The sequence below is a fragment of the Fukomys damarensis genome, unplaced genomic scaffold (assembly GCF_012274545.1).
Source record: "Fukomys damarensis isolate Sample0158 unplaced genomic scaffold, DMR_v1.0_HiC HiC_scaffold_5, whole genome shotgun sequence".
NCBI lineage: Eukaryota > Metazoa > Chordata > Mammalia > Rodentia > Bathyergidae > Fukomys > Fukomys damarensis.
In genome coordinates, this window is record NW_022900917.1 from 55,773,181 (window position 1) to 55,786,438 (window position 13,258).

Here is a 13,258-nt window from a genome sequence, read left to right on the forward strand (position 1 = left end):
CCCTTTTTTTTTTTTTTTTTTTTTTTTTTTTTTTGGTACTGGGGATTGAACTTGGGTCATTGCATATGCAAGGCAGGAGGCAGAACCACTGAGCTAAATCCCTGGCCCTATATAGAACCCTTTTATGGAGCATTAGATAAGATTTGAAATACAATTTAATGTTTGCAGACTTAAGATATTTAATATTTGAACTGAATGCTTGAGGACATTAAAGTGATAATAGTAGTTGTAAAAAAAAATAACACTTGGTGTTCTATTTTTACCTTGCATCTAAATTGAAGATCTGAAAAACATTAAAGATCATAAACTTTAGATGACCAAAATGGATATTCGAGGTGCTGTGGATGCTGCTGTCCCTACCAATATTATTGCTGCCAAGGCTGCAGAAGTTCGAGCCAACAAAGTGAACTGGCAGTCTTATCTTCAGTAAGTACTGATTTGCTGTGAGTGATGAATAATCATATGCTTTTACATCAGACTTTCATGGTCATGCAACTATGAGAGAAATACTGGAAAAATACTAATAAATACGGAACAAAATTTCCTCTTTAGAACAGTGTAGAACAGTCTTAGTGTAGTGTGGTGGAAACAGCTTGTGTTTCTAATGGGGAAGTAGAGCTGCTCATACATAGTGGTTTTGACTTTCTGTCTAGAAAAAGTACTTTTTTAAAAAATTAAGTTTATTGGTAAATTTTAGATATACAATATAGTTACATTCATCATTGGGATCTTGTACATTTACATGACTTATCTTGGTTCTTATTTTTCCCCCATTCCCCTGACCTCCCTTCACTCCCTTCACCCTTCCCTATTTACAAAGATGTGTTTCCATTTTTTCCTTTTTTTGACTGAGTGGGAAACAGGAGGGATGTTCATGGCTATAGAGGAAGGAAGGGGATGCAGGACAAAATATGCTTTATGGGCCGAATATACCTTGGTGGTTAAAGTGGGGACACTTAGTTGAAAAATAGCTCTTAGAAATTTTAGAAATCTGAGTTTTGAGAGCTGCGATTAAATTCTGGTTCTATTAGTTTAGTGATCTTAGGCAAATCATTTAACTTCTCTGAGATAAAGTAGAGGTTAAGTAGGGATCCATACATATCCTTTGGGCTTGCTGCTGAAATAGTGTATTTGAAGTATTAGCACAGTTGAACACAAGCCTTAGAATGTTGAATAAATTCAATAAATTTTAGTATTTCTCCCTTATGTATATTAAGATTTATTGTGTTGGTGTTATGTAAAGTATTTTATGTTAATAAATTTATCATTTATTCTTTTTTCATTAAATATATTGGGGCATTTTAAGTAAAATGCAGATACATTTATCATTGGGATCTTGTACCTTTATATGACTTGTTTCTTATTTTTCTCCCCATTCCCAGCCCTGTCTTCACCCCCTCCACCCTTTCCTGTTTACAAAGACATTGTTTCCATGTTTAAACTTCTCTCATATTTTTCTTTTCCCGTTTTACCTTTCCTCTGCTCCTCCTATTTCCCCTATTCTTTTAGACCTTTTCTTCCTATTACACAATATCAATGATACATTTTGATCCTTATTTACACTTTTAGTTTTTCACACCAGAAAAAAACTATTTGGTATTTACACGTGTGACTTATTAATTTTACTAAAGAGTATGGCCTCAATTTGAATCCACTTAGCTATAAATATCTCTAGTTTCTCATTCTTTGTGGCTGAGTAGTACTGCAGTATATAAAAAAGCTCATATTCTTTATCCAGTCTCCAGCTGATGGAGAATTGGGCTATTTCCAAGTTTTAGTTGTTATAAACTGTGCCGTTATAAAAAGGGGTGTGCATATATTGCTGTGGTATGATTCTTTTAATTCTTTTGGGAAGATACCCAGCAGAGGAAAGCTGGGTCAAATGGAACTTCTAATCCTAGTTGTTTGGGGTATCTCCATATTGATTTCTACATTGGTTGCACCAGTCTGCACTCCACCAACAATGAAGAATGGTTCCTTTCTCCCGACAATCCTGCCAGCATTAGTTATTGGTTAATTTCTTGATATCAGCCATTATTTTTGGGGTGAGATGGAATCTCAGTGTTGTTTTCATCTGCATCTCTCAAATGGCCAGTGATGTTGAACATTTTTTCATATGTTTATTTGCTGCTTTTACTTCTTTGAGAAATATCTGTTCATTTCAGATGCCCATTTTTGAAGTGGGTCTTTGTAGTTTTGGGGGGGCAGCTAATTTTTTTTTGGGGTACCGGGGATTGAACTCGGGTTCTTGTGCTTGTAAGGCAGGCCACTGAACCGCTGAGCTAAATCCCCATCCCTAAAAGGTGCTTGTCTGAGTCACTTTCTGTAAGTGAACAGCCACAGTTTTTTGTTTTTTTTTTTTGTTTTTTTTTGGTATCAGGGATCGAACTCGGGACCTCGTGCTTGCAAGGCAGGCAGCAGGACCACTGAGCTAAATCCCCGGCCCTTGATGTTTTTGAGTTGTTTACATAGTCTAGCTAGTAGACCTTTGTCCAAGAAACAGCTGGTAAAATTTTTTTCCCACATTGTAGGTTGTCTTTTAGCTCTGTTGGTGATTTCTCTTGCAGGGCAGAAGCTTTTTATAAGATGAGATTCCAATTGTTGATTCTTTGTGCAAGTTTCTGTGCTACTGAGGATTTATTCACAAAGTCTTTTCCTATACCAGTATCTTTAAGAGTTCTACCTAACTTGTCTTCCAGCAAGTTTAGTATTTCTATTTTAGTATTTAGATCTTTAATCCACTTGGATTTTAGTTTAATGCATGGTGAAAGACAGGGGTCTAATTTTAATCTTTGGCAAGTTGAAATCCAGTTTTTCCAACACCATTTATTAAAATGCTATCTTTTGTCCAGTGAGGATAGTTGCTTCCTTTGTCAAAGATGAGTATGTCTGCAGTTGTTTCTGCATCTTCTAATGTATTCCACTGATCTTTGGGTCTGTTTCTTTACCAGTACCATGCTGTTTTTATTACAGTTTCTTTGTGGTATAGTTTCAAGTTGGATATTGTGACACCCCTGCCATTTTCTCTTTTGCCTAGATTAGCTTTTGCTAGGTCCCTTCCAGTTCCAAATGAAGTTTTGGATTGTTATCTGTAGTTATGTGAAATATACTGTTGGGATTTCAATTGAGATTGCATTGAATCTGGATAGCAATTTTGGAAATAGGGCCATTTTCACTATATTTTTTCTTCCTACCAGGAACAAGGGATGTCTTTCCATTTTCTTATATCCTCTTCAGTCTCTTTTTTCCAGTGTTGTAGTTCTCAATGTAAAGGTCTTTTGCTTCTTTAATTAGATTGATTCCTAGATATTTCATTTTTTTGGGTGCTATGGTAAAAGGAATTGTTTCCCTAATTTCTCTCTTAGTGAGTCTTTTATTTGTGTACAAGAAGGCTATTGATTTTTGGGTGTTTACCTTGTATCAAGGTATTCTACCGAATCTGTCCCTTAAATATAGAAATCTTTTGGCAGTTTTTGGGGCTTCTATATAGAGTATCATCTTGTCAGCTAATAATGACAGTTTATCTTCTTCCTTTCCTATCTTTATTGCTTTTATTTCTTTCTCTTGTCTAATTCCTTTAGCCAATGTTTCCAAAACTATATTGAACAGGAGTGGTGATAGTGGACATCCTTGTCTTGTTCTTGATTTTAACATGAAGATTTTCAGTTTTTAATCATTTAGTATGATGTTTGCTGTTGGTTTTTCATAGATAGCTATTTCAATTTTATGTAGGGTTTTTATCATGAATGGGTGTTGAATTTTGTTAAATGCTTTTTCTAAATCTGTTGAGATGATCATATGTTTTCTCTCCTTCACTCTGTTAATATAGTATATTACATTTATTGATTTACGTATATTGTACCATCCTTGCATCCCTAGGATAAATTAAACTTGGTCAGGCTGTATGATCTTCTTGATGACCCTCTTTATTCTTTTTGCCAGTATCTTATTGAGGAATTTTGCATCTATGTTCTTTAGGGAGATTGGCCTGTAGTTCTCTTTTTGGTTGGCTCTTTCCCTAGTTCTGGAATCAAAGTAACACTTGCCTCCAGTGAATGAATTTGGTAGTATTACTTCTCTTTCAATTTCATTGAAAAGTTTAAAGAGTAGTGGTGATAGTTCTTTAAATGTCTTGTAGAATTCAGCAGTGAAGCCATCAAGGTTGTTGGTAAATTTTAATTACATTTTCAATTTTACTGATTGTAATTGGAGTGTTTAGAATTTTTTATCTTGTTTGTTCAACTTTGGTAATTCATATGTATGTAGAAATCTGTCCATTTCATCTGTGTTTTCCATTTTATCAGAGTACAGGTTCTCAAAGTAGGTATTGATGATCCTCTGGATTTCTGCTGGATCTGTTGTGATTTCACCTTTTTAATTCGTACTTGCATGGATTTGAGCCCTTTGTTTCCTTTTTTTGACAAGGTTGGCTAAGGGTTTATCAATTTTATTTATTCTTTTGAAAAACCAATTCTTTGATTTATTGATTTTTTTTATTGTTCTCTTAATCTCCATTGCTTGATTTCTGCTTTGATGTTTATAATTTCCTACTTGTACGAGCTTTGGGTTTGTCTTGCTCTTCTTTTTTGTGAGCTTAAGATTCAGCAGTAGGTTGTTTATTTGAACTCTCTTTGTTTTCCTAGTGTGGGCATTTACTGTTATGAGTTTCCCACGTAGAGCTTTTCATTTTATCCCATAAATTCCTTTTTTGTACTGGCATTATCATTAAATTGGACCTTCATTGTCTTTTTCTAGGATTTGTTTAAAAATGTTTGCAGTATTGAGGTCAAGGATTTAGCTCAGTGGTTCTGGTGCCAACTTTGCAAGCACAAGGACCTGAGTTTGATTTTTTATTTATTTATTTTTTTTTGGTACTGGGGATTGAACTCAGGTCCTTGAGCTTGCAAGGCAGGCCACCGAACCGCTGAGCTAAATCCCCGGCCCAAGGACTTGAGTTTGATCCCGAGTACAAAAAAAAAAAAAAAATTGTTTGGAGTGCTGGTTTGGTATTCATGAAGTTTCTCAGGTGTTTTTTGTCATGAAAGTATCTTATTTCCCCATCAATTTTGAAAGGTAGTTTTGCAGTATACATCAGTGTAGGTTGGATGTTTTTTTCTTTTAGGGTTGAAATACCTCACTCTTTTCTCTCCTTGACTTGTGGGTTTGTGTTGAAAAGTCTGCTGTGATTTTGATGGGCTTTCCTTTGCATGTGATTTGTTTCTGTTCTCTAACAGCTTGTAGTATTTTGTTCTTCTGTTGGGTTTCCAGGATCTTTACTATTATATGTCTAGATACAGATTTTTTTTTTTTTTTAAATCATGACTAGGTGTCATCCTATATGCCTCACTGATGTGTACGTCAAGTTCTTTTGTTCTGTTGGGAAGTTTCCTATCATTAATTCTGTGATCAGTTTTTTTATGTCATTTGTACTTTCTCCTTTTTTGTTGACTCCTATCAATCTTATATTATTCTTTGCATCACTTAGGAGCTTTTGGATTGATTTCTCATAGTCTTTTACTATTTTTAAGTGATCTCTCTTTTCATGGCCACTTCTTCTGTCGTCTATATCTAATATTCTGTCTTCAGGTTTGCTCAGTGTGCTATGTATACTTTCAATAGAGTTTTTAATCTCCTGAATATCATTTTGAATCTGTTTTATGGATTCCATTTCTTTCCTATGTTGGGAGTTCATAGTTTCCATATCTTTCCTATTCTGGGCCTTCATGGCTTCCATCATGGTCCTGAATTCATCTTTTTTTTTAAAAATCTGTTTCTATTCTTGAAACTCTAATCATGTCTTTTATTTTGTTCATCATCTCTGTAGTTATCTGTGAAGTTATTTCTGTTTTGAATTTTTCTAGAGCCTGATTTATCTCTTTTGTTATTTCCTGTGCTATCAGTTCAGTGTGTCCAGGTGGTTGATTATCAGACTCTTCCACCTTGTTTTCCCCATAATTTGCCTTTGGTAAGCTGGAAGACTATGTATTGCTTAAATGTCTTTTCATTTCTATTATTATTGTTGGTACAGTCCTTGGTTTAATTCCTGAGTTGATACTTTGATATTGGTTATTATAAATGTCTTTGTTGCTCTTTATGGAGTGATTACTTCTCTGAGGTTTCTTCCTGATATAGGTGGTCTTTAGGTTTTTGAGTCTCTAATGACTCTGGGGTAATCTCATTTTTATTATACCAGGATGGATAACTGATTAGATCAATCACAACAGTAGCTTAAGTGATACAATCAGTAACAACAATAGAGTCAAGCACATCTTAGAAAATGACAATTTGTGGTAGTTGTTAATTTATCACCTTCAACCATGTGAAATAAAACAAAATCAAGGACTAGCCCAAAATATGTTTATAATGAATAAATTGTTAATATAGCAACTTTACCCTTGGGGATGGGCACTTAGAAGGAGAAGGGCCTCTTACTGTTCTTCACTTCTGCTCTGTCTTCTGGAGCTCAGGACAATGGTGTTTAAGACCCTCTGTGCCTCCGCAGTGTGGATCCAGGCACAGGCCCAACCAGGAGGCAGGGAGTGGGGGCTTTAGGTGCCTGCCCTACTCTGTTCCTCACAGGTCACTTGTGGTTGGGAGGCCTAGATGGGGTTGGGGCCATCTTTTATCATATTAACTTGATTTCATATCTGTTTTGCCATTTTTATGAGTGAATCATTAAAGAAATCAATTTAATTTGCAAATGCATTTGAAGAACAAATCGAGGAATCTGTAGTTTTATATTTAGCAGTTTGTTTTTTGTAGGAGGGAATCTACGGTGTACAAAAATGATTTTCAGTCTCAGTTTAGTCCCTCATCAAATGTTTATTGACTATTCATAATTTTAAGGCTTTTTTTGGGTGTTATGGCTTCAGAAAAGATGTAGAATACTATCCATAATGTAACTCATACTATATAAGTAGTCATTTTAATTTAGTGTGCTAACTATGAAAATAGTTGCCTGGGGTGTTATGAGAACACAGAAAAAGTACAGTGTTTCCTAGTCTCAGGAAGTTTTCCTGAAGGGGATGGTCTCTGAGTTTTTAAGGATGCGTGGTATTCAGACATGTGGCAGTTAAGAGCAGCCTTCCAAGTATAAGAAATTGTGAGCAAAGGCATCACCATTTTCATTAGGGTTTCAAGGAGCACAGTTTAAAAAGCATTGCTGTAGCCAGATGTGGTGTTGTATGGCTGTAATACCAGCTACTGGGGAGGCTGAGTAGGAGGGTTGCAATTTTGAGACCAGCCTGGGTAACTTAGTGAGACTGTGTCTCAAAGTAAAATTTACAAAAGCTCTGAGGATGTAGCTAAGTGCTAGAGTGCTTGTCTAGCATGCCGGAGCCCCTGTGTGTCAGTCAGTGTTTACTAGAGAAACAGATACAGCACAAAATATACACATATATAAGAATTTACAAGATTGGCTTGCAATGGCCACCCACAGAGTGGGATGTGGAAGAGTGCAGAGGGTCTGTGTACACACTGGAGACTGAAGGATTCAGTTGAAGAGCTCACTGCAATGTCCTGTGCGAGTCTCTATCAGGAGGCAGATGGGTCTGTGATGGAATGCTGAAGAGTCTGCCTTGGAATCTAGGAGATGATGTCCAAACTGAAGGTGAAGACTGGAGTTCCTCTTAAGAAACAGAAGCAGATGCATTCTTCATTTCTCTTTTATACAATACCATCCAGGCAACAAGCCACCCTTGGGCCAATTTAGTTGAGCTTCTCTTACTCAAGTTGACACAGTCAATCAACCAACACACCCTAGGTTCAATCCTCAGAACTAGGGTTAAAAAAGGAACAAAACTACTGTTATAGCTGTTGAAGTTCTTATTATATGATCAGATTTATCTCGGTTGGATTGTTTTGCTGACAGTGTAAAGGGTGGATTTGTGGGTAACAGACTGAGAGGTAGGGAAAGTCAGGAGCAGTAGTGAAGGTTGTTAGAATAGTCTGAGTTGGTTAGGTTTGAGAAAGACTTAGTGATTGATTTGATATATAGCGGTGACAAAGTCTAGGAATGTCTTTCAGATTCCCTCTTGAAAGACCCGGATAATTGTGGGACCAGTGCCTGAAGGGCAGAAAGAGTAGGAGGGGTGCTTATTGATGTTTACCTTGTTCATTGGTATCTGTGTAATTGTTTAAATTGATCGCAAAGTTAGGATTCCAAGTCTGTTTACTGATTTCTTACTTCTAACAGAGTGTTTAAACTAAACAAGGAGTTTTATATTTATAAAGTTTGTATCTGTTTATAACCTAAGTAGAATAATATTGTTGATCATAAAACGCTAGATGTCTAGCAGAATTTTTTCTAGTGTTTATATTTGGATCGTTCTAGTGACATTGTAGTTTTCAATTTTTCTCTTCTGTTTCTCTAGTTTCATGACCTTGTACTATACACATTGTGTTCTCTCTTTTCCCTCATTCTTTATTATGTTGTCCATTTTACAGGTTTCTTTTAGAGAGTCCTGCCAATCTATGTGTCTATGTGCAAATGCTCACAAAATGTTAACTGTGTGCCTGCTGTTGAGCCTTTTGATGTGTGAACTGGTGGATGTGCAATGTGCCTTCCTTGAAAGAATTTATAGATTACTGGGGCTGGACATGACATAATGAGTAAATCTTGTATCACACATACACTGATATGATAAAACCCGTGGAAGAATTTTCCAGTGTCGAAAAGCCAATATAATGGTACCTCAGTACCCATCATTAGTTGGTTCTGGGAGGCATGAGGAGTACCAAAAATGAATACTAAACAAATTGTTTGACTGGAAAGGTAGTGAGTCACAAGGTAATTCTCACCAACAACTTGTAGCTTACACATCAAGGACTAAACAAAATGAATACCATGAAAATTGTAGGTAAATGGATACACCTTGAGACCACAAGTGTTTTGTGAAATAAATCAGGTATACAACTTTAAAAATCATACGGTTCATCTTATATGAGAAACCCAAAATACAAATAAGGAGCAAAATAAAGATAGATAATAGAAAGTAGGGGGATCTTTTTTAAATGGGAAGGGTAACAATGGGTAGGGGGAGGAGAGGGAAAGGAGATGGAACAAAAGAAGTGAAGAAAAATAAATGGAGACAAAGCATTTGCAAATTGGAAAGAAACCAAGAATTAGAAGGAGCAGGGAAGGATAGGAGGGGTAGGGGATAAAAAAAAATTAAGATGTGTAATATACATGTACCAATACCCCATAATAAATGTGATCATTATGTACTGAAAACATATACTAATAAAAATACATGTTCCAAATTCACTGAGTTTCAGAGTATTTGAGTACCAAGCTTTGACAGATATTAACGTGTTATAAAAATACTGCGTTTATATTTGATTAACCTTTTTCTTAATTAGGCAATACAGAAATGAATAGGCATGGCTATGTTTCAGTCAAGCTGGAATCCGGTAAAACTATATCTTGAGGGTACAAAATTCATAATGTACCACTCTTGCTTGAGTTTAAAGTCTGATGAGGAAACAAAACTTTAAACAAATTAAATAACGAATTGTGTAATTACAATTTTTAAATATGAAATATATGTACCAAAAAGAATGCTATAACAAGGGAGGAGCAAATAATTTCCTGGGAGTACTGGGGAGGTTTTCACAGAACACATGAAAATACTATAGGGATCATCCAAGCAGAGGAGCTAGGGGAAATAGTAAAAGGAGCCCTAGGCAGGAGCTGAAGCTTGGAAGAATGTGCATTGTTTGGGGAGTCTCAGGCAGTTTGTTGTGGTTCCTTTTGGTCTCCTTTAGGCCAGGATGATGTACCCAGAGTGGTACAGAGGGTGGGTAGCAAGGCTGTTTTGTGGATATGTCTTTTAACAAAAATCTGCATTTGAAAATTAGGATGGGGTATGTGTTGCTTGATAAGTGAAGTTGTGAGATCAAGTCAGGTTTGAAACTCAAGGTGACAGATGCAGTGGTGATGATCTACATTTTTGAAAATGTGTTTTTACGTGGAGGTAGAAGAAATGATGATATGGGAGAGAGGGAAGATAAAACTGTTGATTTGAATCTCCCCAAAGCAAAGAGTTTGGGAAAGAAAAGCAAGTTTCTAGGAGTTGACCCATGAAAAGAAGTCTCGAAGAATCAAAACCCAGTGATGCAAGGATACCTGAGGACTGGGGAGGAAGACAGGATAGCAAGGGATAGGGATCATAATAGAGCTTTTCAGAGAAGGGAGGATGACATTATTCTGAATCAGGAGTGACAAAATATGTTGGAAGACCTGACTGTAGAAGTTCACTGTAAAGTAGTTTTGGTTTGTGATGATTTAGAACGCTAAGTAAATTGTTTGGCTTAGGAGAGGACATAAGTGAGACTTTGGATAATGCTAAGAGGTGACATTTCATTGACTGATTATTGTGGACCAGGTGCCATGTTAACCATTTTATATGAATTATTTAATTTCATCCTCATTACAGTCCTTTGGAAGCAAATGTTTATTGTTCCCATTTTGCAGGTAAATTAATTCAGGCTGTACAAAGGTCAAACCATCATTAAGTGGTAGAGCTAAACTTTGAACATGTGTCTGTTGAATGTTAATTCCTGTTGAATGTAACCCTTATGTTAACTCTTGTGACAAGAGGCATTGTGTTAAAAGACAAAAATTATAACAAATTTAAAGATCTAATTTGGCTGTGTCTCTGATACAAGAATCTGGCTACTAACTCTTCATTCTATAAAACAAAATATGGGCTGAGCAGAGGAGACTGGTTTTATAGACAAAGGCTGAAGAAAACAGAAACAAAGGACCACAAAAATCTTATGAGTCATTTCAAGCTTACTCCTAAAGTAGGGAGGCTGAACAATAGAGAAATAACTGATTAACATCAGGTTACTTTGTTACTTTTTTCTTAAGGATTAAGGCACAGGGAGCCTCATCATGCCCATTGGAACTGGTCTGTTTGGGAAATTTGGCTGTTATCTGACTTGATTTTTTAAAGCCACATAATAACTTGATTTCAGTTTGGTGATGTGGCTCTGTAGTATAAGAAGCTCTGTTTAGGTTTTTAGTTAGTTTTTGTGGGACCCAGTGCAGAAGCCTTGTCCAAAACATTGATGTCCTATAATTTCAATTGAACACTACTAAGGAGAGAGAAGAAAGGCTAGATTCCTCTTTCATTTTCTCCCAGTGACTATTCAACTCTTACTAACCAAATAACTTATTCTTACATTCTAGAGGGCAGATGATTTCTGCTGAAGATTGTGAATTTATTCAAAGGTTTGAAATGAAAAGAACTCCAGAAGAGAAGCAAGAGATGCTTCAGGCTGAAGGCAGCCAGGTGATCTATACATATATTTTATCATGAGTGCTTCCCCATGCCATTAAAATTTCTAGAAGGATAGCTGGTATAGCTCTGTGGTAGAGTGTGTGCTTAGCTTGCACAAGCCTCTGAGTTCAATCACAAGCAAGCTTCTCCCTCCAATCCTGGACAAATTTTAATGACCATGTGATATTGTAAATATGTACCATAATTTTTTTTTCTTGTGCTGGGTGTCATACTTAGGGTCTTGTGATGGTAGGCAACTGTTCTATCATTGATCTACACCCCAGCCCTGCACCATAGTTTATTAGAAGGAAGAGGAGGTCCAAGATTGGATTATTTTCATTCTGTCTAATCTTCCTTTCTTTTTCTTTGGACCGGGCCTCGAACTTGAGACCTTGTGCTTGGGAGGCAGGCGGTAGAACTACTGAGCCAAATCCCTGCCCCCTCTACACCATACTTTAATTAAAAATTATTTCATTGGAAAACATGCAAGTCATCTCAAGTTTCTATTGACTTTGGAAAAAAATATTATTTTGGGTATGTTGATACTTCTATCCTTTTCTGCATTTTTGAAACTTTCTTAGATTTCTAGAAGGGAAATTATTGTTTTAAAGTATAGCAAGTTTTAAAACTTGCTTAATGTTTTTTACATGATTATTTTCCTACCTTAAAAAATCTCATGAGAAATGTTAGAAATGCCTGATATAATTAAAAATATTTGAGTTTTTAGATTAAAAGGGATAGCTTATTTTGATTACATGAGATTATACTTTTTCTCATTGATTTATTGTTTTTTAAAAATATATAACTAATGAAAAAATCTATTATAAAAACCATTTTTTGATTGTTTTTATATTGCTTCTTAAACTTTCTGGGGTCCTTTTTATTTTAATCTGTAAGGTTAAGGTTTTGATATTAACTTAAGCCTTTTTTTTTCTTTTGGGCACTAGGGATTGAACCCAGGGCTTTGCAAATACTAACCACATGCTTAACACTGAGTTACACTCCCATTTGTTATTTATCTTTGAATTCTGTGGTTTTTATAGTCTTAAATGTTTATTTTGTTTATTTTTTGATACTGGGGATCGAACCCGGGACCTTGCCCTCACAAGGCAGGCAGTGGAACCACTGAGCTAATTTCCTGGCCCCTTAAATGTGTATCTAGTTATATCTGTTGTAGTTTTATCTTCTTTGGTGTTACATTTGTTGCAGAAAAAATACAATCCTGTTAAGCAAAAAGAAGAAAGTAAGTATTATTCTACCAGATATTTCTCTATTTAAGATAGATTAATATCTCTAGATATTTTTCTATGCACATCTAGTCTACTTATTAATGCAAATTTGAAGTTTTTGCAAAACTATGGTTATATATGTGAATGGTTTTGGGCCTTTCATTTAACTGATTATATCCCTCCCCCAAGAAACCTGTAATGCTTTTACTGTGGCTTTTAAAAATAATTGTGTAATTTTCCATTTAATGGATGTTCTAAACCAGCCTGTAATGTTCTAAGCCAGTACTCTACATATTTTATTTCCACCTTTCCTCTATTATAAGCAGTCTGGAGGTGAACATTCTTAATTATTTCCTCATAAATGCTAGAAATGTGATAATCAAACATTTTGAATATTTATAAGGGTTTAATATACTTCATGAAGATGCCTCTTGTTAGGTCATAACAATTTGTACTTTTTCTTTTTTTTTGAAACATGTCTTGGAATGCTGCTCAGGCTGACCCAGAACTTTCAGTCTTCCTGCCTCGTTCTCTCCAGTAGCTGGGATTTTAGGCATGCATAACTCTATGACTTGTATCAGTTTGTAATCCCTACCAGCAATGTATGAGCATGACCAAGGTCCAGCTTTAGTACTCATTCTGGACATGCCATTTAAAATTGATAGTTCAATTTTAAATTTGCTTTATGAGTCTCTTTTTCATTCTTTCTTTCTTTCTTTCTTTCTTTTTTTTTTTTTTTTTTTT

At 35.6% G+C, this 13,258-nt stretch overlaps 1 protein-coding gene across 3 annotated transcripts in view; it reads left to right on the forward strand.

Annotated features, from left to right (window-relative positions):
- Atp6v1h (ATPase H+ transporting V1 subunit H) overlaps positions 1 to 13,258 on the forward strand; it is a 114,922-nt gene that overhangs the window by 1,308 nt on the left and 100,356 nt on the right. For all 3 annotated transcript variants that reach the window (XM_010611101.3, XM_010611100.3, XM_010611102.2), the window contains exons 2-3: positions 282 to 426; positions 11,195 to 11,297. In XM_010611101.3, the coding sequence (XP_010609403.1) occupies positions 314 to 426; positions 11,195 to 11,297 (216 nt within the window). In that variant the 5' untranslated portion in view covers positions 282 to 313. The remainder of the gene's footprint in view (positions 1 to 281; positions 427 to 11,194; positions 11,298 to 13,258) is intronic.